Consider the following 24,144-nt stretch of genomic DNA (forward strand, 5'->3'; position numbering starts at 1 on the left):
AGAGACACCAGAACACTGACACCCCATCTGACTGTGGGCCTCTCATTCTGCCTTCATGTGGTTCACGTGGCCTCTTCACTGAATCTGGGCGCCTATGACTGTATTAATTGACTGGATTTGGCAGAAATGGTACTAGTTCAGTACTAGGACTAGCCCTTCAGAAAACTAGCAGTGGGACTTCCCTCGTGGCACAGTGGTTAAGAATCTGCCTGCCAAAGCAGAGGACACAGGTTTGAGCCCCGGTCCGGGAAGATCCCACATGCCATGGAGCAAATAAGCCTGTGTGCCACAACTACTGAGCCTGCGCTCTAGAGCCCGCGAGCCACAACTACTGAGCCCACGTGCCACAACTACTGAAGCCCGCATGCCTAGAGCCCGTGCTCCACAACGAGAAGCCACCGCAATGAAAAGCCAACACACCGCAACAAAGAGCAGCCTCTGCTCGCCGCAACTAGAGAAAGCCCGCACGCAGCAACGAAGATCCAACACAGCCAAAAAAATAAATTTTTTTTTAAAAACAATGTAAAAAATTTTTTTAAAAAAAGAAAGAAAGAAAACTAGCAGCACCCACATCCACCCTCTTAACACTGCAGGTGTCCTAAGCTGCCAGGTGAGAAGCCCAGCCAGCTTGCTGGAGAGAACCACGGGAGAGGCCCACATGGAGACCAGAGGCCAAGCCATCCTGGCCAAGCCACCACCTGAATGCAACTGCATCAGGGACCCCAAGCAAGATCTCCAGAACCTCCCAGCTGAGCCCACTCAACCCACAGAACTGGGAGAACTAATAAAATGGTGTCATTTAAAGCCACTGTGTTCAGATGGCTGTTTCATAGGAACAGATTATTGAAAACACTGACGAAGTATAGACACATATGTGAAGACACACACGTTTCCCTCTTCCCAAACACTATAAACCAGCATCACTCACAGTTGCAAAATTCCACAATAAAATAACACCAAATCAAATCCTGCAGTTCACTGAATGGTTAACACATCACAGCCAAGAAGAATGTTAAAAATGGAATGCAAGATAGTTCAACAATAAAATTCTATATATATAATTCATAAACTTTAAGGAGTTAAGTGAGAAACCATATATGATCATCACTTAAGTTCTCCAAGTGTACTTGGAAAAATCATGTTTGTTAACTACCACTGTTTTGTTTTATTATGGTATTACCTTTATTTTGAGGTTTCAAGTTGCACTGGCCACAAGTTTTGGTAGTTTTCCTGGAGAAGTATGGGATAGAGAGATTAAGAAGACTGTGGCATTCCAGTCAAGTCAGGAAAAAGATAAGCTGTTAGCTATTACCAGCAGTAGTCAACATTTTCCTGACAGTTCTAGACAACAAAATCAATGTGAAAAAGAAATGAGTTTATACAGGAATGTGGCCAAATCATCATAATTTACAGCTTTTTTATATGTATCAGCCAAAACCAATTAGAAAAATATAATAGAAAAGAAGATTCCATTCATATTAGAAACAAAAACTAGAAAGTAATTGGGCAAACACTAAAAAGAAATGGGATTGCACTTATATCCGTAACCAGTTAACGGTGGACACACTGGATGGTGGTATTCATTTTTTACACTGTATTTTTTTTTACCTTTTTAACTGTGCATATATTACCTCTATAATAAGAAAAAAACATATATTTTAAAATTCTAGCCACAATTCTAGAGCCAGTCAACATAAATCAATAAAACCTACAAAATTTTAACTTTTCAACAAGCATACATTCACTTCAAATAAGGAATATACTTATTATTTTATTCTGGGAATTAAACAGAAAAGTACAACATATATCAATAATTTATGTACAGGAATGATGCTGGGCTGGCAACAGGGCAATGGTCTTCACTGCTGTCTGTCCTCACGGCTGATTCACACGGACTCTAGGACACCTGCACATGGTTCCACACGCTTGGAAGAGCAAAATGCAAGGGAAGGAAGTGACCACTGATGGACAGTTAAAACATCATCCATCCCATTCACTAGGGAAATATTCCATATTGTTTATTGCCAGAGATTCAGATGAAAATCTGATGTGGCTACAAACCGATGGGAGGAATTATTTCTAAAAATGAGGGAATTCCCTGGCAGTACAGTGGTTAGGACTCTGTGCTTTCACTGCTGAGGGCATGGGTTCAGTCCCTGGTCGGGAAAGTAAGATCCCGTAAGCCGAGTGGCGCGGCCATAAAAATACATAAACAAAAACAAACAGTCTGTCAAGGGCTGCCTACTGACCTAAGTACGTGTGTTGTGAAAATATGCAGATCCACACCCTAGGTAGAGCCTCTCTGTAGCTTGATTTCTTGAGTATAATTTTGGCCAGAAACATTCGCCTGTTTAAGAAATAAACTGCACAGAGAGTGTCAGGTACTGTGTTTATCTGGATTTTAAATTTAAATGCCTGAGATTACAGCCCAGCATCATTTCTGTACGTAAATTATTGATATATGTTGTACTTTTCTGTTTAATTCCCAGAATAAAATAATAAGTATATTCCTTATTTGAAGTGAATGTATACTAGTTGAAAAGTTAAAATTTTGTAGGTTTTATTGATTTATGTTGAATGGCTCTAGTCACTGGTCATGGAGGGGCTGGTGCGGAAAGGCCACTGACCACCAGGCAAGACCACTCTGTGCCTCTCCGATGTCTACCATTTTCAGTTTATCAGGCAACAGAAACTGCGCTCCACTTAGCTGACCAGCTTTTCATGTGACTTTCTGGTCACTGTGACTGTTGGGGGGAAACTGCACAAAGTTCCTTTCCTAGCCCCAATTTCAATTTCCCTTTCCAAAGGGGAGATCCTGGTGCTCACCCCACAAGCTCGCAGACACGCATGAGCCAGATCAGCCACCACTGCTGGAAATGGGCAAAATCCATTGTATCCTTCCTTTCTTCCTTAACAGCCAGGTGATAAGTTAACATGTTATTGAACATTAAATACGCTGAAAATTTTATAGGCCATCAGCTCCACCTGCCCATGTGATTTGGAAACAGGAATTGCAGAAATTCAGCTCCCTGGCTTGCACAATGCACACTTCCAGCAACACAAGATGCACAAGGACCTCCTATCTCCCTATACAGCCAGGTGAAACTTCCTCATTGTTTAAGAGATTAAAATGCAATATTGATAACTTACTTTCATTAAACAAAAACACACTATAGTATTTTGGGAACTGTATATAGTATTTTGGGAATTGTAGGAATGTTGTGATTACAGATACAACGTACCACACAAAGGGGAGAATCCTGTACAATAGAAAAATAAACCACTTCCACCTTGTGAGCACAGAATGAGAAGATGGCGGTGTATGAACTAGGAAGCACTCTCTTTAGGCACAGAATCTGCTAGAGTCTTGATCCTGGACTTCCCTCTAGAACTGTGGACAGCAGATTGGATATGTGGAGTCTCTGTATGGCAAGAATTCAAACTCTCTATTGAGAACTGATGCTTCAAAAGGCAAGCATACAACATAGATTCAAAAATATGTTTACCATGAAAGGTAAATTATATTTACTTGAATTATATTTGGAAATTAAATAAAAGAGAAACTAAGGTTCAAATGAAAGAAAAGAAAAAGAAAAACAAACCATACTCCTTGGCCAAGCATTCCTGGTTAAAGTAAGTCCAAATTTTAAAACCAAAAAGTGGTGGGCCTGGGGGAGGTGGAGAGGGAGACGGAGAAGTGTCCTTGGCTGAGTCCAGCCTCGAACGGGGGAAGCCTTGGCAGCCATCTGGCGCGAGGTCACGACAGCACGTGCTCCAGGATGCCCTGTCTAATCAGCTGCTCACACTTCCACCGAGGCAGAAGGTGCTGAGGGAAGAGGGGGAGGGGAAACAGCAATGAAAAGAATGTTCAATGACATGATGCATCACTAAAACGCAGCAACGCATTATATATGTATTTCAAACTCCACCAGCTAAGTAGTTAAAAGCTAAACTTAAGGATTTCTGCTATTTTAATCAACTGAAATGGATGTCACCTAGAGCTGTACTGAAATCTGAATTTTATAAACAAATTCACGTTTTGCTTAAGTTAAATTTAACTACAGAGTTTTGAATTCTAGTAGGTATTTTCCTTAATGTTTGCATTTTAAAATTTATGCACAGGGGCTTCCCTGGTGGCGCAGTGGTTGGGAGTCCACCTGCCGATGCGGGGGGCGCGGGTTCGTGCCCCGGTCCGGGGGGATGCCACGTGCCGCGGAGCGGCTGGGCCAATGAGCCATGGCCGCTGAGCCTGCACATCCGGAGCCTGTGCTCCGCAACGGGAGAGGCCACAACAGTGAGAGGCCCGCGTAACGCAAAAGAAAAAAGAAAAAAAAATTATGCACAGAAAACCCAGGTAGGTGAGATTTGGGGCACTGGATCACCAGTGGTACAGCAACAGCTCATTAGGAAGGCAAACGGAAGGAGTGTCTTCTCCATTAAACATTTTCTAGGATCTGAGTCTGAACAGTCATTCTTCTACTAACAGTGCAACTCTTCTCCCATATTTTCCAAGGATTAAAAGTCATTGTAACCTATGACATGGGTGCTGGTCACACGCTGTATGTGAGGATGCCAGTGCCTGGCTAAGGCTCATCCTCAACATCTCCTGAGAGGACACCGCTCTCGTTCTGAGGTGGAAAGGAGTCTCCTTGTCTGATTCCCTCTCAAAACACCAGGGCTTAAAACAAAAGTGAACATTTAGTAAACTCTGGAGCAGGGAGGTGCTGGAAGTGAGGCAGGAAGACTTTCCAAGCTCATAAGTGACCAAAGAAATCTCAAAGACGAGACAGAGATACTTGGGTAAGAACAAGAAACAGTACATTAGAAAGTGCAGTGTAGGTAACCCTAGAAAGTAACTGAAGGAGAGAGTATGCAAAGTATTCAAGGAAGCGGAAAGGCCTCAGGTGAGACCCATGACCAAAGAAACTCCTCCAAACCAGTCATGAAGACCCATGGGCCAAGGACTGTCGTCTAATTTAACCGAATTTTTAAAATGCCTTAAGAATATAAAATGTAAAAAAAAAAAGAGAGAGAAAAAACTATAGAGTTGCTCATTTAACAATTATTCCAATATCTACTAAAAAGAGGGAGTTCTGATTTCTGGACAGCCAGCATGCTTGCCATAGACTCAATAATAAAGGAATGTACAGTAGGAAAATGTTTCCCTATTAATATTTTATATTATGTGGGTGATCTACACTATAGATTTTATAGAAAACTGGTTTCAGATGTGCTCAGACATTTTAGAAGCCCCTTAATATCAATTAGAGTAGATTATGCTTTTAAGTTTCCCCATTTTTATAGGGTGATACTGAGAGACAAAGTCTCATTAAGAGGAAGGCTTCTGAATGCACCACACAGTAAACAGCAATCGTCTAACAGCAGCAGACGGAGGAGGCGCTGGGTTTCGGCCGCCCTGGCCCCACCCAGGCCCTCCTGCTGAGGAGTCTTAGTACACCTGGTGGGAAGACTGGCCACAAAGCTCAAGAAAGAAATTCAACCATGGGACACTGTTTGGGGTGAAGTGCATTTTCTCACATCTTGCTTTATGAGGCTAGCTTTGTTCTTGTGAACCCAGAGCTTCACCATCTATTTTCTATTCATTAGTATCCTTGGAAGGGAAACTTTTGCCTTAACAACCAAAGATTTTAGGGTACCCTGAAAATCTGTCTTTAATAATTTCAACTTTTGTCTCAGGAAACTATTTAAAACTCCAAGGGTACTAGTAAAATAAGAGACCAACTCACCCTCCCTTAGGGAAATGAGCTAAGAACCACATAACCAGAACCATTCTTTGGCTCAACAGAACAAACAGAAGTCAACAAAAGTGACTAGGGTCATTAAATACCGACCGTCTCATAACAAGATGGCAGGCAACAAAGGAAAGAGTGGTTTTTACTAGTTCACCTTTCCTCCTATGCTAATATGACTACAGAAAATACAGATAGGATAAAATAAATTTAGCTACTGTGAATTCATCTAATGTGAACTTGAAGATTTCTAAGGAAACAATAAATTGAGATTCTTCGTAAGGAAAAATTTAGTGAGTTACAATTTCAGTCTTTCCCTATTAAATTCTATTATGTTTATATACTAAATACTTAGAAATTTTTTGATACATATCACTATTTGTTAGCTAAAGAACTAAGATTTACAAGGTGAAGAAGTATAGGCTGAAAACTAGTGCTTAGCACCTTTTTAATAAATAATTTGAAGAAAGGAGCTAAATGCAACAACATAATAGCCCCTTAACTAGAGTAAGACCCACTGTGGCAACTTCCCAGGGAAATGCTTAGTATTAAATTCAAGCAATACCCTAGTAAATTATAGCTAATGCTTGAGCATGGGTTTGAACTGCATGACTCCACTCAAATATGCGTATATGTATATATATATATATACACACACACACACACACACACACACACACACACACACATATATAAAACCTGTATTTTCATTTTACAGATCTTTAAATTGACTAAGTATGGGGAAAAGTTCGTGTTCAATTAGAGATCACAACAGGTGGGATCAAAAGAACTGGGGCTTGGGTCCTAATTCTATTCAAACTGTTTTAGCTTCCAGCCTTTGGGTGAGTCATTTATCAATCCCTTTGTTTTTGAGGCAGAGAGAAGTACTCAGATTTCCGACTGTGTGGGGAGAGGGAGTCTGTAGCCACCCCTAATCCCTGTGCATTGTTCAAGGGTCAACTGTAATTAACCCTTTCTTACTATATGCAACGTTTGCTTCACGCCTTTACATTTAGAAAAAGGACAAGAGTATTTTATAATAAACATAATTCCTACGATACAAATGATCATCACAAGGTGATACTTATCTTGCTACTGATTCCAACATTTTCATCATTCAACACTCTTACAAAATTTAAAGTATCTTAAGACAATAAATACCTGGCTATTTTTTTTTAATAGGACTGAAGTACCATCATCAACTTCAAATTCTCCATAGTCTTTTAGACACCGCACCTGAAAAGAAAAACTGATGTTTTATCCAAATTACTTTTTAATATGTAGAAACCATAAAGCAGATGGGGATTTATATATACCCATATGAAAAGTATTAGGCTTTCTCTTTATTTCTTCTCTGTGTACTTAGGCCTAGTACTCCTTCCTGTGGTACTCTAGTGGTTCCAATGGTCCTGTTTTGACGGGGAGGAAGAAAAATGGCAAATCTCCGAAAATATGTGTACATCAGCACTGACAGCAAGGAAACCTAAGGAGCTGCCAAAAAGAGACAATGTCACTGGATTGTTTTCCCTCTGCAAATTGTGAAAAATCAAGCAGTTGAAAACACATCTACAGGGACTTCCCTGGTGGTCCAGTGATAAAGAATCCGCCTTACAATGCATGGGACGCAGGTTCAATCCCTGGTCAGGGAACTAAGATCCCACATGCCACACAGCAACTAAGCCCATGTAACTAAGCCCGCGCACCACAACTACTGAGCTTGCGCACCTCAACTAGAGCCCACGAGCTGCAAACTACAGAGCCCACAGGCCCTGGATCCCTGCGCCACAACTACAGAGTCCACATACGCTAGAGCCTATGCACCACAACCAGAGAAGAGAAAACCCGCACGCCACAACGAAAGATCCCTCATGCCTCAACGAAGATCCCACATGCCACAACTAAGACCTGACACAGACCAAAATAAAATTAAAAAGAAAACAAAAAAAAACCCATATCTACAAAGAAAAGAGAACATTTTAGATCTACCCCAACCTGCCTCTTACAGATTCCTCCCATAAAGTATCAATATCTGAGAACAGGACATAAGTCTATAAGATTTGTTTTACAGATTCTGCCAATCTCCTTTGACTGATTGATTCAGACTCTTTCCCAGTATTACTTAGAGGCACACTAGGAAAGAAAAGATATAGACTCATGCTACATGAATCAGGAGAGGCTCTTAGTTGGAAGGTGGGAGGGGTAAGGAGCCTGATAACCACTTCTGCAATTGCAAAGAAGGAACATTCAAAGGTAGCCCCAGAAATCTCAGACCTGGCTCAGCTTCAAGTGCTACCACAGGAAGGCGGGAGGGCATTTTCATCTCCTATGAGAGTTCAGACCTCAGTTTATTCTCCAGAGTACTAGCACTGGTGTTAGCAAAGCCAACTCCAATGGCAAGTCTCTGATTCCTACTTTTCCTGGATAATTTCATGTCCTGTGATTCCTCTGCAATCCTACCATGACTCCCCAAGGTATTTTAAGTTGGTTTGAGAAATACAAGAAAAATCCCCACCACCACCAGCATTTTGCTTCTTTAAATAGACTTTTATTGTGGAAAATCTCAAACACATTGAAAAGTAAAAAGGCTAATAAACTCAATGTCCCACCAACTGGCTTCAACTACTATCAACATGTGGCCAATCTTGTTCCCTCGCCCACTTCTGGGTTATTTCGAAGCAAATCCTAGACATCATTTCATTTAATCTATAATTATTTTAGTGCTTATTTCTATAAAATAAGATTGTTTAAAAAAATCCCAATACCATTATCACATCTTATTAATAAATTTTTAATATTATGAAATACCCAGTTAGAATCCAAATTTCCCCATTTTGTCGCATGAATTTTTTTTTTTAAGTTGCCATGCTCAAATGAGAGTCAAACGAGAGCTACACATTACACATTTCTGATATGTCTCCAAGTCTCCTTTAATCTACAGGGTTCTCCCCCTTCCCCTTTCCCTTGGCAACTTACTTGTTAAAGAAACTGGGCAGTTTGGTAGTTTCCCAAAAATAGATTCTGTTGTGGACTCCTGTGGGGTCATTTAACATGTTCCCCCATCCCTGAATTTCCTATAAACTGGAAGTTAGGTGTAGGGGCTGGATCAGATCAGGTTTAGTTTTCTGGCAAATGGTGTTATGATGTCGTGAAGCACAAAATGTCTGGTGTCCCTTTTTGTCTTTTGGGTTTTTTTTTTTTTTTTTTTTGGCTGTGTTGGGTCTTCATTGCTGCGCGCGGGCTTTCTCTAGTTGCAGCGAGCGGGGGCTACTCTTAGTTGCAGTGCATGGGCTTCTCATTGCGGTGGCTTCTCCTGTTGCAGAGCACAGGCTCTAGGAGTGCGGGCTTCAGTAGTTGAAGCACATGGGCTCAGTAGTTGTGGCACACAGGCCCTGGAGCGCGCAGGCTTCAGTAGTTGCAGCATGTGGTCTCAGTAGTTGTGGCGTGTGGGCTCTAGAGTGCAGGCTCAATAGCTGTGGTGCACAGGCTTAGCTGCACAGGCTTAGTTGCTCCACGGCATGTGGGATCTTCCTGCATCAGGGATCAAACCTGTGTCGCCTGCACTGACAGGCGGATTCTTAACCATTGCACCACCAGGGAAATCCTGGTGTCCCTTTTTGGATGTTAAGATTGATCAATGGGCCTAGGTGCTATCCATACCCATCCACTACTAAGGTCTCTCTTAAGCTTTTCACCTAATGCTTTAGCAGCTACTTGCCTCCATGCATTAGGGCTACAAAACGGCATTAATGTTTTTTTATTCCTTCTGCATTTATTAGCTGGAATTCTTCTATACAAAAGAGATTTCCCTCGTAAACAATTTGGCTACCCTGAGATAGAATTTGTGCAGTAACGGAAGATGGATGCTTGACTCCATTCTTTCATTTACCAGTTTCCAAAATGAGTTGCATCCTTCATATTCTCCAAGGAGACCCAAAGAGGTTTCAGTTTTAAAACTGTTGTTGTTAGGTGTCATTATCATTCATGCTTCTAACGCAATTGATGTGATGCAATTCACTGCAGTTTATCATTTTGATGCTCAAACTGTCCTTTCTTTGGCTAATGAGAGCTCCTTCGAATCAGCTCCCAAGTCTTTTCAGCACTCCCCTTGTAGTCCTTGATACTTTCTTTCTTTCCATGCTCAGCTTGTACATCTTTAATCTATTTGAGCCGTGGAATCGGCCACTTTCCCCCCAGGAGTCCTGGTTTCCTTTCACAGGAAATGGCATATAGACTCAAGAATGTGGATGCTCATGGCTACTGGGTTGGTCCTTGTTTCTAGGCCTTTTCAGTGGACAGAGCTAAGAAATACTTCTTTAGAAGAGATGATTCAACATGAGTCCATGCTATTACTTTTTTGCTCTATTCTTCAATATATAAACTGTTTATTAAAGAATATTATATTATTCTTAGGAATATTATTACTAATAACATTATTACGAATAATATGATTACTAAAAACAGGTTAAGATTTCTTTGTAATTCTTTTCATTCTTCGTATGTACCTACTAGGGAAATACAGTCAATCTATGTGTTTTAAAGTAATTTAAATAACCACTGTTTGACTAATCTACCAACATGAAAACACAGGTTCATTTGTTTCATTTTGTTTTCAAAATGTGTAAGTTGGTTTTCCACTTTGATTTCATTTTGTTTTAACAATTTGTAAAATATTTACATGGTTCCAAAGTTAAAATTTTAAAACAGGTACAGTCAGAAAATTTTAGCTGTTCCATCCTATTCCTGCCACCACCTACAGGTAAAATTTTTGGTTTGAGTTTGTTTCCTTTCTTTTTTGTGCTTTGCTTTATTGTGCTTCTCAGATATCGCCCTTTTTACAAATTGAAGGTTTGTGGCAACCCTGCATTGTCAGATGATGGTTAGCATTATAATGCTAATGCATATTCAACAGACTGCAGTATAGTGCAAACATAACTTTTATATGTACTGGGAAACCAAAACATTTCATGACTCACTTTATTGAATATGCACTTTATTGTGGGTCTTAAACCAAACCCATGATATCTCCAAGGTATGCCTGTATAAACTAATATATATTCATATACTCCTTTTCTTTTCTTTTTTTTTTTGCGGTACGTGGGCCTCTCACTGTTGTGGACTCTCCCGTTGCGGAGCACAGGCTCCGGACGTGCAGGCTCAGTGGCCATGGCTCACGGGCCTAGCCACTCTGTGGCATGTGGGATCTTCCCGGACCGGGCACAAACCCGCGTCCCCTGCATCGGCAGGCGGACTCTCAACCACTGTGCCGCCAGGGAAGCCCTCTTTTCTTTTTTTTTACATCTTTATTGGAGTATAATTGCTTTACAATGGTGTGTTTGTTTCTGCTTTATAACAAAGTGAGTCAGCTATACATATACATATATCCCCATATCTCCTCCCTCCTGCGTCTCCCTCCCACCGTCCCTATCCCACCCCTCCAGGTGGTCACAAAGAACCGAGCAGATCTCCCTGTGCTATGTGTCTGCTTCCCACTAGCTATCGATTTTACATTTGGTAGTGTATATATGTCCATGCCACTCTCTCACGTCGTCCCAGCTTACCCTTCCCCCTCCCTGTGTCAAGTCCATCCTCTACGTCTGCATCTTTATTCCTGTCCTGCCCCTAAGTTCTTCAGAACCTTTTTTTTAGATTCCATATATATGTGATAGCATACGGTATTTGATTTTCTCTTTCTGACTTACTTCACTCTGTATGACAGACTCTAGGTCCATCCACCTCTCTACGAGTAACTCAATTTCATTTCTTTTTATGGCTGAGTAATATTCCATTGTATATATGTGCCACATCACCCCTTAAACAAAAGTCATCACAGTCTATGCATTAAAGAAAAATCCATTTTAAAAAGGTATACTTACTTCTATGTATAGGTTTTTTGGAGGTTTCATATCCTGTGTGATGTCCAAACCTTCATGTCCTCCCAACGACCTCATGTAGGTAGCAAGGGACTTTTTGTAATGATTGAACCATTCCATCTACAAACATAAAGATGGCCATTTGACAAAGCTGTAAGAAAACAAACTTGCAGAAATTATATACTAATCCTTTCAAAAACAGCACACATCCCCACATGGATCATTACTACGACCATTCATTCAAACTACAAATATTAGTGACTGCCTGTTAGCACTGGTCTAGGTACTTAGGATCATTTAACAAAGTGAACAAACATCTCTGTTCTCACAGAACTTGCATCCCAGCATACTTAATCACAGACCTAAGGAACTTTCCACCAGAAACCAAACCATGAAAAATACACCATTTCAGAATTATGATCTCTTCAAACTCTGTATTGACAGGTTTTCTGAAACCTATAAAATGCTGTTGAGAAAAACACCCAAATGTCCATCAACTGATGAATGGATAAGATGTGTACATCCCTACAATGGGATTATTCAGTCGTAAATCAGAGTGGAGCTCTTATATGTGTTACCACATGGATGAACCTTAAAAACATGCCGAGTGAAAAACACAAAAGGCCACATATTGTACAATTCCACTCATATGAAAAATCCATACTAGGCCAATCCATGAAGAAAGTAGAGTAGTGGTCTCTAGGGCCTGGGAAGAGGGGACAGAATACGTTCTGGATAAGATGGTGGTGATGGATGTACAACTCTGTGAATATCCTAAATACACTGAATTGTATACTTTAAAAGGACAAACTTTAGGGGATGTAAATTATATCTCAGTAAATCTGTTTTTTTTTTTAATTGTTGAGAGAAGTTAAAGAAAACCAAAATATGTGGAAGGATATACCACTTTCAAGGATTGGGTGATTCAGTATTGTAATAACGTCAACTGATCTATAGATCCAATTCAATCTCAATCAAAACCCCAATTTTTTAAAAAATGGAACTTGATAAATTGAGTCTAAAATTTGCAAGGAAATGCAGAAGGCCAAAAGCAGTGAAGACATTGAAAAAGAAGAACAAGATGGGAACACTTACTCAAGACTTATTATAAAATTCCAATAATTTAAACAATATGAAATTGGTACAAGGACAAATAGACTAAGAAAGAAGAGAAAGTCCCCCATCCAAAATCCACAGATATATTGACATTCAATTTATGACAAGTGGCACTGTGCACAGAGCAAGGGGAAAAGAGGACCTTTTCAATAAATGATGCCATCTCAATATCTATATTCAAAATGCAACTAGGCTCTTGCATTATTCACAAAAATCTATTCCAGTACTGTAAATCTCTTTGTGAAAAGTAAAACAAGATAACTTCTAAAAGACTATACACATAACCTGCATTAGTAAAGTGTGTGTGTGCGCATACATACACACACCCCTCCCTCAGGTTCAATAATTTGCCAGAATGACTGACAGGACCCAGGAAAGCACTACACTGACAATTACAGTTTTATTGCAGATACAAATCAGAACCAGCCAAAGGAGGAGACACCCAGGATGAGGTCTGGGAGTCCCAAATGTGAAGCTTCGAGTATCCTCTCCCTGAGGAATCAGGACACACCACCCTCCTGGCACACTGATATGTAACAACACACACAAAGTACTGTCAACCAGGGAAGCTCACACAGCTCTGGGGTATCATTACATAGGCTTGATCGATTGATCAAATCATGGTTGATTGAATCACAGGTGACTGAGCTCTACTTCCAGCTCCCCTCTCCTCTCTCCAAGTTGGACTAATATCAGGAGGATAAAAGCCCCAAACCTGAGGGGATGGTGGGAACCTCTGAATTTGTAGCCAGTTGGTCAGAAGGGAGGGTGGCCTTGGGAACCTCAAACTTTACGGCTGGTATCTGAAGTGAGAGCAGTCTTAACCTATGAAGTTTGGTCTAACTTTAGGTAGTGTCCGAAGTCACTGCAACACTGTAGGCAGTATGACCCTCACTTTGTAAATGAGGGAATTTAGGCACAGGGAGAGGTCGAGTCACTTGCCCAAGATCTGACAGTGGCAGAACCAAGGTTTGTACACAGGTTTGCTTGGCTCCAATCCTGTGTCCTTAAATATTGTCCCTTAATGACTGGATAAATCAAGAATTCAAGTATTCACATTGATAAGCAAATTATGTATACCCACATATTTTATGGAAAATCTCCCAATAATAATGCCAGGTTTTTCATCCTACTGATGGATCACTAACAAGTAACATAATGGGACCCTTTATTTTGTTAAGTAATAGTAGTTTTCCATATAGCATTTAGAATTACTCCTACCATTCTCATCACAGTATATACTAGAGACCAAAAATTACTCAAAAACAAATGTTAAAACAAAAAAAGATTTTTGAAATACTATAAATACTATTACAGAACACTGCCATAGCCTCAGCGATTTTCCAAATTCACAAACTTGAACAGTGCTGACTTACTTCTTCAGCAGACATGTGAAATCGTAAAGCACTTGGCAAGACACTGCCACATTCCCACCTGAGTGCTCTAATCCGAAGCAATCGGTCATACCTAGGACATTAATAAGGTATTAGATGGCATAACAGGGGTATCAGAAGTTGTTTTCATCAAGAGAGACTCCAGACTCAACCACCAAAATTTAACATGTGGACTTTTATTTGGTTCCTGAGGCAAACAAACCATTGTAAGAGGACATCTTTGGGACAACAGGGAGAATAGGAATACAGTATGGATGGATGCTGTGAAGTCGGGTTCATTCCTCTAGGTATGAGAATCATAGTGGTCATGTAAGAAAAGGTCCATAAGGTCCTTATTTCTTAGAGATGCATACTAAGGTATTCAGCGGTAAAATGCCCGATGTTCTACAATGTTTTAGCAGAGACAAATAAAACAAGATGAAGCAATCATGGCAAAATATTAAGAATTGTTAAGCCTATATGATGGCTCCATGGGGGTTTGTAATATTATTCCCTAATTTTATGAATACTGCAATTTTTCATTATAAAAAAAGTTTAAATAGAAAAAAGAGAAGAATTTAGAATGCTCATAAAAGAGAGGCAAATCTAAGAATTCCTGTTATCCATATAAAATGGTTAATTAGGAAACCACATGGGAACCCTCCACTGCTCCCTGCCACCCCAGCAAACACAGAGAAGCTCACAGGTATGCTACAGTGCAGCGCTGATTTCTTAACAAAGAACAGTGTCGAAACTTGATGGTTGGTATCAAATCACTTCGTCCACCTGACTTCGCTTCATTCCTGGTAAAACATTTAAGGAGGAAAAGAATGTCTATTTCAGTATATGTCAAATTTTCCAAGCCAACTAACAAGTGACTCCATGCTTGTTTTTATCCATTTATGTTAGCGGTTAACCTACCCAAATAGTACCTGCCTCCACATCAGAGCTTTTGCTAACATGTTAAAAGATTAAAAAAGCCAAAAGCTAACTAATTTGCCTGGGATCACACTCCCAGTGTTTTGTTTAGCCATGTGGCACTTTGCATTTTGCACACTGATTAATCTCCATTGTCTCCAAAAGACAAATATTGTGTTTCCTCACTTTTTGGAATCCCTTTTTCATGGTGGGATAAGAGACAGGTCGAATATCACGGTGCATAAGATTATGGCCTCACATCATGTTCTGATCCTATGGAGTCCTCTTTTTGTGGTACTTCCAAATCCTCATTCTAATAAAGTGAGCTAAGAATTCTGGAGTCAGATGGTCCTCCACTCATCCAACAAATATTTATTGATCTTCAACTATGTGCATGTTCTGTACTTTAGGGTCCGTCACACAGAAAGGGAGAAAATTTTGGTTTTACCCTATAAAATATATATCTCCTTGGTTATTAGACGAGTATTGCACTTTAAAACCAGATGTTTGGGAACTCCCTGGTGCTCCAGTGGTTAGGACTCTGCACTTTCACTGCTGAGGGCACGGGTTCAATCCCTAGTCAGGGAACTAAGATCCCGCAAGTCTCGTGGCACAGCCAATAAATAAATAAATAAAATAAAATCAAACCAAATGTACAATTGTTTAATGGGTATAGTGTTTCAGTTTTACAAGATGAAGAGTTCTGGAGATGATGGTGATCGCTATATGACATTATGAATGTACTGAATACACTGAAATGTATGCTGAAAAATGGTTAAGATGGGGGACTTCTCTGGTGGTCCAGTAATTGGGACTCCACACTTCCACTGCAGGGCAGGGGGCAGGGAACTAGGATCCCACACGCCCCATAGTGTGGCCAAAAAAAAAAAGTTAAGATAGCAAATTTTATGTGATGTGTATTTTACCATAATAAAAAAAAAACTGGAAACAAAACAAAACAAAGCCAGGTATACAGAATGAATTAGAATCTACTCTGGAGTTTTAAAAGGAAAAAAATACAAAATATACGTGCCTGCTCCAGGCCCTGAAAATAGAGGTAAAATATATGTCCCATTTTACCATGTCTTCCAGATTGTTCTATACACTTCTGCCACTCTACAAACATTAGATATATTCTCAACATTTTTTTGTTGTTGTTTTTTGTTTTTGGCCACACCAAGAGGCTTGCAGGATCTGAGTTCCCCAACCAGGAATCGAACCCGTGCCCCCTGCAGTGGAAACACAGAGTCCCAACCACTGGACCACCAGGGAATTCCCTATTCTCCACATTGTTTACAATGTGCTCTGGATTATAAAGAAATAGCACAAATAAAATAGAGCCAACCTAACATCAGAGTACTTTATTAGGTACATAAGAACTTCCTTAAAAAACTCACATTTACACATGAGTAATTAAATAGGAATAGAGTTCTTCTGACAAATAATTTTAACCAGAAACTGGTAATAGTGACTGACCCCCGAGAACCAAACTAGGAGGATAGGGCACAGAATTTTGGATCATGAATTTCCAGATGGTATGAATACAGGAAAATCATCCTCTTACTGGACCAAGGCCTGTTAGGCCACCTCCTAAATATGTCTATAAACTGTTCACTTTCTCCCTAGTCTGGCTTACCTCTCCTGCCACCTGCATGACCAGCATGCCTCCCTATCCTCTCAGCCCCTCCATCTACTAACCACAGCAGCAGCCAGGGTGGTCTTTTAAAACACAAACATGCCTCCACCTGCCCCACATGCTTAAAAATCTCACCTGGTGTCACCCTTTGCCTGCTCACTAAGTTTCAGCCACACTGGCTTTCTTTAATGATCAGTTCCCTGAGCATCCCATCCTCTTTCATGACTCAGGGTCTTTGCATATGCTGTTTCCTCCACCTAGAATGCTCTCTGCCCCAATTACTGCCTCGCTAAAACCTGCTTCTCCTTCAGGCCCCGGCTGAAATGTCTCTTCCTTGGAGAGAACTTCCCTGATTCCTCAATCTACTAATATTTTCAATTCATTATTCTCTCTCCTAGTGCTGTTGTTTTCCTTCATAGCATGTATTCCAACTTGGTGTATCTGTATTTAATATCTGCCTTCTGCCTTACACTGTGAGGGTCATGGGGGCAAAAATCTTGATTATGTTGTTCACAATTGAAATACCAGAGCCATTTATCAGCTCATAATTGTTTAGTACATATCTGCTGAATGAACAAATGAACAGTTTGGGAACCTGAGTTCAGGACTTTACATTTCCCTTACATTTACTGCAGACCTGTTGCAGTTCAGTTCCTTGTTCCATCTGTATCTATCCTTAAATACAGTAACTGCAAAATGTGCCTACTGTTCTGTGTACTCCACAAATCTTAACAGCATAGTACTGAATTCTATGTCCAACTAACTGAAGAAAACACTCCCTAACAAGGCCAAACATGAAACCTCATGTTGCAGACAGGCTGAGATCTGAATACCTCGCCTTTGATCCAGCAGTTAGTAGTCTGTGTCTTACTCTTCACCAAATCACAGGACCCTATGAAGTTGGTCATTCAGCCCAAATTCTCCACTGGGCCAACTACCATGCTTGGCTCTAAATAGTCTGTAACTCAAGAACCCTCTCACCTACCAAGCCTTCTGTAGCACTAGTTCTCAGTGAACTCCATTCAAGATATTGTAAGTCACTGCTGCTCCTGCTAAGTTTACAAACTGCCTGTTCTCCTTTTAACCCACTAAGTCTTCTACTGATGAAAACAAGCAGTGGAAACAATACATTTCACTTATTAAGGTTGTTACTTACTCCTGTCTCATCTCTTTTAGGTTCACCCCAATTCCTTTCAAGTCATATCAGTCAAACAACAAATATTTATTGAACATCTACCATATGCCAAGCACTGTTTGAATCCCCGTGGACATAGCAGTGATTAACACAAATCCCTCTAGTTCTGTATAGTTAGGGTATGATCAGGCTCACAGAGAATTAGAAAAAACAAATCATATCTAAAATCTAATGTTGGGACTTCCCTGGTGGCGCAGTGGTTAAGAATCCGCCTGCCAATGCAAGGGACATGGGTTCAAGCCCTGGTCCAGGAAGATCCCACATGCCGCAGAGCAACTAAGTCTGTGCACCACAACTACTGAGCCTGCACTCTAGAGCCCGCAAGCCACAACTATTGAAGCCTGTGCGCCTAGAGCCTGTGCTCTGTAACAAGATAAGCAACCTCAATGAGAAGCCCATGCACCACAATGAAGAGTAGCCCCCGCTCACCGCAACTAGAGAAAGCCCGCGTACAGCAATAAAGACCTAACGCAGCCAATAAATAAATAAATAATAAATTAATTTAAAAATAATAAAAAATTTAAAAAATTAAAACTAATGTTAAGATTATCTGATTTCAATACCATATTTCTTAAATTGTTTTAAAATATCAATCTTATCAACTTACACATCAGATTGGTTTTGTTCATATAAAGCTTTCATCTCCTCCAGAACTTGCCTGAGTCCATCCTCCTAGAACATATAAAATTACGCTCATTAATTCCCCCACCAAGTTTGTAGCAATATTTTATCTATGTTTATCTTTGATTTATGCATGTTATCAAAAACCAATAGTACAGGACTTCCCTGGTGGCGCAGTGGTTAAGAATCCGCCTGCCAATGCAGGGGACACGGGTTCAAGCCCTGGTCCAGGAAGATCCCACATGCCGCAGAGCAACTAAGCCCATGCGCCACAACTACTGAGCCTGCACTCTAGAGCCCGCGAGCCACAACTACTGAGCCCACGTGCCACAACTACTGAAGCCCTCACGCCTACAGCCTGCGCTCTGCAACAAGAGAAGCCACTGCAATGAGAAGTTCATGCACCACAACAAAGGGTAGCCTCTGCTCGTCGCAACTAGAGAAAGCCCACGCACAGCAACGAAGACCTGACAAGTGTTGGAGAGGATGGGGCGAAATTGGAACCCTTGTACAATGCAGGTAGGAATGTAAAATGGTACAGCCCTGTAGAAAACAGTCTGATGAGTCCACACAAAGTTAAACACAGAATTACCATATTAACCAGCAATTCCACTCCCAGGTATATGCTCAAGAGAACTGAGAACCTATGTTCATACAGAAACTTGTACACAAATGTTCAGAGCAGCATTATTCATAACAGCCAAAAAGTGGAAACAACCCAAATGTCCAACTGATGAACAGATAAACCAAATACTGTATATCCATTCAATGTAATATTATTCAGCCAAAAAAAGAAATGAAGTACTGATACATGCAACAACATGGATGAACCTTGAAAACATTACACTTAGTGAAATAAGCCAGACACAGAAGGACAAATATTGTATGATTCCACTTATCTGAAACAGGCAAATTCACAGAGACAAAGTAGATTAGAGGTTACCAGGAGCTGAGGGGAAAGAGGAGTGGGGAGTTACTGCTTAAAGGTTATAGAGTTTGTTTGGGGTTATGAAAAGTTTTGGAAACAAGAGTGATGGTTGCACAACAATGTGAATATAATTAATGACACTGAAGTGTATACTTAAAAATGGCCAATTTTAAGTTATGTATATTTTACCATAATTTAAAAAAATAAAAAGAAATGAATTACTAACACAAAATACACAATTAACATACTGATTAAGGATAATCTTAAATATACTGTACTGAGTAAAGAAGTCAGACAGAAAGGAGTACACACTGTATGCTTCCAACTGGCCCCGTCCAGAAAAGTTTGCAACTCCGAGCATGCTGACTCCAGAAATACATTTAAAAAGACAAATATAATCTGTAGCACAGAAAGAAAATCCATGGTTGCCTAAGGCTGCAGATGGGAGGTAGCTAGTAGTTACAAAAGAGAAAAGGGAATCCTTGGGGTGACAGAAATCTTGATTGGGTTGCTGGTTATAAGGATTGTATACATTTGTCAAAATTCAAATGTCTATTAAAATGTGTATTTGTTGTATATAAATTATACCTCGATAAAACTAATGACAAAAAAAATCAATAGCCCTACAGAAGCAATAATGCATGACAAAAGTACATAAATAATTTATTATTTATTGGAAAATGATCTTAAAAGGTTACTACCAAAAAAAACCCCACTGCTAGAATAGAAAATAGAAAGGTCAAAGGTGTTTTTCTACTTGAGCAAATCATTAGAGAAATCATTAGGCAAATCATTAGAGACAAGCAAATCAAAACCACAATGAGGTATCACCTCACACCAGTCAGAATGGCCATCATCAAAAAACTACAATCAATGCTGGAGAGGGTGTGGAGAAAAGGGAACCCTCCTGCACTGTTGAGGGGAATGTAAATCGATACAGCCACTATGGAGAACAGTATGGAGGTTCCTTAAAAAACTAAAAATAGAATTACCATATGACCCAGCAATCCGACTACTGGGCATATACACAGAGAATACCATAATTCAAAAAGATGCATGCACCCCAATGTTCATTGCAGCACTATTTACAACAGCCAGGACATGGAAGCAACCTAAATGTCCATCAACTGATGAATGGATAAAGAAGATGTGGTATATAAATACAATGGAATATTACTCAGCCATAAAAAGGAACGAAATTGAGTCATTTGTAAGGATGTGGACAGACCTAGAGTTTGTCATACAGAGTGATGTAAGTCAGAAAGAGAAAAACAAATACCATATTTTAACGCATATATATGGAATCTTGAAAAATGGTACTGATGAACCTAGTGGCAGGGCAGGAATAGAGATGCATACATAGAGAACAGACTTGTGGACACAGAGGGGGAAGGGGAGGGTGAGACGAATTGAGAGAGAAGCACTGACATATATACACTACCATGTATAAAATAGATAGCTAGTGGGAAGCTGCGGTATAGCAGAGGGAGATCAGCTCGGTGCTTTGTGATGACCTAGAGGGGTGGGATGGGGAGGGTGGGAGGGAGGCTCAAGAGGGAGGGGATATGGGGATATATGTAAACATATAGCTGATTCACTTTGTTGTACAGCAGAAACTAACACAACACTGTAAAGCAATTGCAATCCAATAAAGATATAAAACACACACGCACACAAAATTTTCCCTTGGAAGGATAAAAACATTAGAATTATAAAATTCATAAATGTCACACAATAAGTCTGTCAACAAGCAACCTCTACACCTGAAACATTGTAAACCAACTATACTTCAATTGAAAATTTTTTAAAAAGGAGAAAAAAACCACTAATGCTATAAAAACAACCAAAAAAAACCCACCCAAAACAAAACAAAGATAAGTAACCTATCTACTTTTAGAGCCAAAATATATGCATTAGCAAAAGTGCTTTGGCACTACTGGTATAATTACAGAATTACACTTTACTTAACCCTGCTCGAACATAAGAAATGATTCTTGATGAAAAAATGAAAGCATGATTTCTACCTTTTCTTTCATCAGCTGGTTAAAAAGAGATCATAGAAAAGTCTGATTTATTAGAATTCAGTTAAATATTCCATTTACTACAAATATTGTTTTAAGGAATAGTTGAAACTCTTGCACAATTAGTAGATCAGCAGGTATACAAAAGACAAGTGGGAAATAATTTTTTAAAGATACCTAAAATAATTTTCCTAAAAACTCACTTAAACGATTACCAGTTCTGCATGTAGAAAGTGCATAATCATTCCAATTGGCTGAACACAGCACCTAACCATGAGGGATTATGGAATGAACAAGGCAGAGTCCCTGCTCTAAACCAGCCATCATCTGCCTGGAAGGAATAATTCTTGAAAGTCTGTGTGGTCAAGAGTGTGTGGGGTCAATCAGATCAATTCTTGGTCTCAGCTCAGCTGTGCCAGTGGCCGGCCTCGAAGGCAGGCACGACTGCAAGAAAAGGTGCACCTCCGCCAACTAAGACCCAGAAAAGCGAGTGATTTTACAACTTCTAAGTCCGCCCCTGAGCCCCCCACCCCGAAGTGCGAAACCAACACTTATCCTAAAATGTGAGTGAAAAAGAGAGCTGGACTAAGGGTCTGAATAGCCAGCACTGTGGGCAGTCTCTGAGCCCTTGGGCTGGTTTCCTCCCATGTACCACGACCCCCAAAGGACCTAGTCTTCCGACCCCAGAGGGGCCACATTTGACAGCCTCCACGCCTCTGCATTCCAGCGTCTCTACTGAACCTCCCACTGTGGTCTCCCAACTTTTTAGATGAAGTAACTGTCTGAAGTTGCAAGAGCAACAGACTGGACTCCAGGAAACCTGTATTCAGATTGAGGCTCTGGCTCCAATATGCTGCAAGTTCAGGCAAGTTGCGTAACTGGATCCATAATTTCCGCGGCTCAGTTTCCCCATCCGTTAAAAGACCTAAGTGTCAAACTAACTGCTCTTTAATGTTCAAAACAAAACTCACCTTCCCCAAACACTCTTCCTGCTGACCTCCGATGTTTATTCCGCTACCAGAGAAAGAAGCCTCCCGAGATGCCGACCCCTCTCCGCCCCCTCTATCCATCCCATCTCCAGCCCTGTCCTCGTAGCTACAAGTCCTGCTGTCTCAGGACACGGCTTTCAGCACCCGCTGACCGGGCAGTTCGGACCATACACAGCTTTCGTGTGGTCTACTGTAACCACCCAGAGCCATTCTTTCTTCTCTTCGATCCATTCCCCAAAGTTCCGCCACAGTTATCTTCAAAACACGAAGAGTTACCCCATCGCTGCCCTGAAATGCCTTGTGCGTGAACAGCAAACCTCCCGGCCCCGGAGCCCCCGTGCGGCCCGCGCACCCAGCGCCGGTCGCCCTTCGCCGGCGGGGAGAGGATGTCCGCACCGCCGGCTCCCCGGCGGGGCTGCGCTCACCGCATCCTCCCAGGCGCGGCCCTAACGCCCCGCTACCCCGGTCCACACCTCCCCAGTGCAACTCACACCTGCGATGCAGCACCCGTCTCCGGGCCTCTCCGGCGCGTCACCGGGGCGAGACGCCGACCGTCCAGACCGCGCGCGGGAAGCCGCAGAAACCAACCCGGCCACATACACCGCGGAGAACCACGGGCACACCCGCCGTCCCGTCCCGTCCCGGCTGCGCAGTCCCCAGAAAAGCCACCCCTGGGAGGCGCCCGCCCGCCCGCCGCCCTCACGTTGAAGGCCGGCAGCCTTCCCTCGGCCGCGCGGTGCAGCTCGCGGACCAGCTCCATGGCCCTCTCGCAGAACATGGTGGACGCGCCGGCCCTTACAAACAACCGGCTCTCAGTCAAACGGCCGCCTAACCAGGCCCTACGATTTCAACTCCTACAGGTCCGCGACGCGCTGGGCCGACCCCGCCTCCGCCCCGCTTTGGCGCCCAAACGCGCAACCAATAGGAGCGCACTGCCGGCCTCCAGGCTACGGCGGCGGCCAGGGGACATTTGCCTCCGCTCTGCGGCCGCAGTGCCACAGGAAGCCCCACACCTGCGCGGTTGCGGACCTTGGTGTGGCTTCAGCCCAGCCCTCCTGTCCAGGCCTTGGTCTGAGCTCAGGCTGAGCCGCAGGACAACTCCCGCGCAGCACAGCTCGGGATGGACGTACGTCCCCTTTTCCATTGGATTCATTCATTCTCGTTTAGGTTAACGGGGACGCGCACGATGCGGTCTAGAAGGCAGACCCGGCAAAGGTGTGCAGTGATGTTAGCACCTAGCGTTGCGTCTGTTCGGTTTTGCAGTGTGGGTTTGCTTGTGTGATGGTAAAGGGAAAACAACTTTTATTGGGTATCTCTTGTGTGCTAGGGACTGTGACATACTTCACGTAATTCTTACGATTATCCTTAAAGTGGTTATTAAGACTCTTGGTACTGATTAGAAAACAAGTTAGAGAACTTGCCCAAGGTCACACAGTTCGTAAAGTGACAGACCCTGTATTTAAGCCTTCAACTCCACCGTACTACATTTGATATTAAATCAGTCATTTAAAAACATGTGTACAATAACTCACAAGGTGGTGGTTGGGGATTGCCCTAGATTAACATGAATACACATAGCCATATTCCCGCCGAGATGATTACGGAAATTTTCATAACCATATAGAATCAAAGGTGGGAATTACTGCTATGGAAACAATTCGTTTTATTTGGCTTTTTTTTTTTTTTTTGGCCCCGCGATGTGACATGCGGGGTCTTAGTTCTCAAAC

General features: G+C 41.6%; 1 protein-coding gene across 3 annotated transcripts; it reads right to left on the bottom strand.

Moving 5' to 3' along the window:
* Positions 1 to 492: 492 nt before the first annotated feature.
* On the bottom strand, positions 493 to 23,302 carry GINS1 (GINS complex subunit 1). Of its 3 annotated transcripts, none has more exons than XM_029222265.1 (7): positions 23,121 to 23,302; positions 18,466 to 18,530; positions 14,814 to 14,912; positions 14,113 to 14,203; positions 11,624 to 11,740; positions 6,912 to 6,986; positions 493 to 3,826 (listed from the first exon to the last, which is right to left on the bottom strand). In XM_029222265.1, exons 1-7 carry the CDS (start codon positions 23,193 to 23,195, stop codon positions 3,758 to 3,760), a joined length of 591 nt encoding a protein of 196 aa, XP_029078098.1. In that variant the 5' UTR covers positions 23,196 to 23,302; the 3' UTR covers positions 493 to 3,757. The 3 variants fall into 3 exon arrangements, with proteins under 3 accessions (XP_029078098.1, XP_029078096.1, XP_029078097.1); XM_029222263.1 differs by lacking the exon at positions 23,121 to 23,302 and adding an exon at positions 22,911 to 23,100; XM_029222264.1 differs by lacking the exon at positions 23,121 to 23,302 and adding an exon at positions 22,400 to 22,856.
* Between the last annotated feature and the right edge of the window lie 842 nt (positions 23,303 to 24,144).

The sequence above is a fragment of the Monodon monoceros genome, unplaced genomic scaffold (genome assembly GCF_005190385.1).
Source record: "Monodon monoceros isolate NGI ecotype Baffin Bay Population unplaced genomic scaffold, NGI_Narwhal_1 Super_Scaffold_13, whole genome shotgun sequence".
NCBI lineage: Eukaryota > Metazoa > Chordata > Mammalia > Artiodactyla > Monodontidae > Monodon > Monodon monoceros.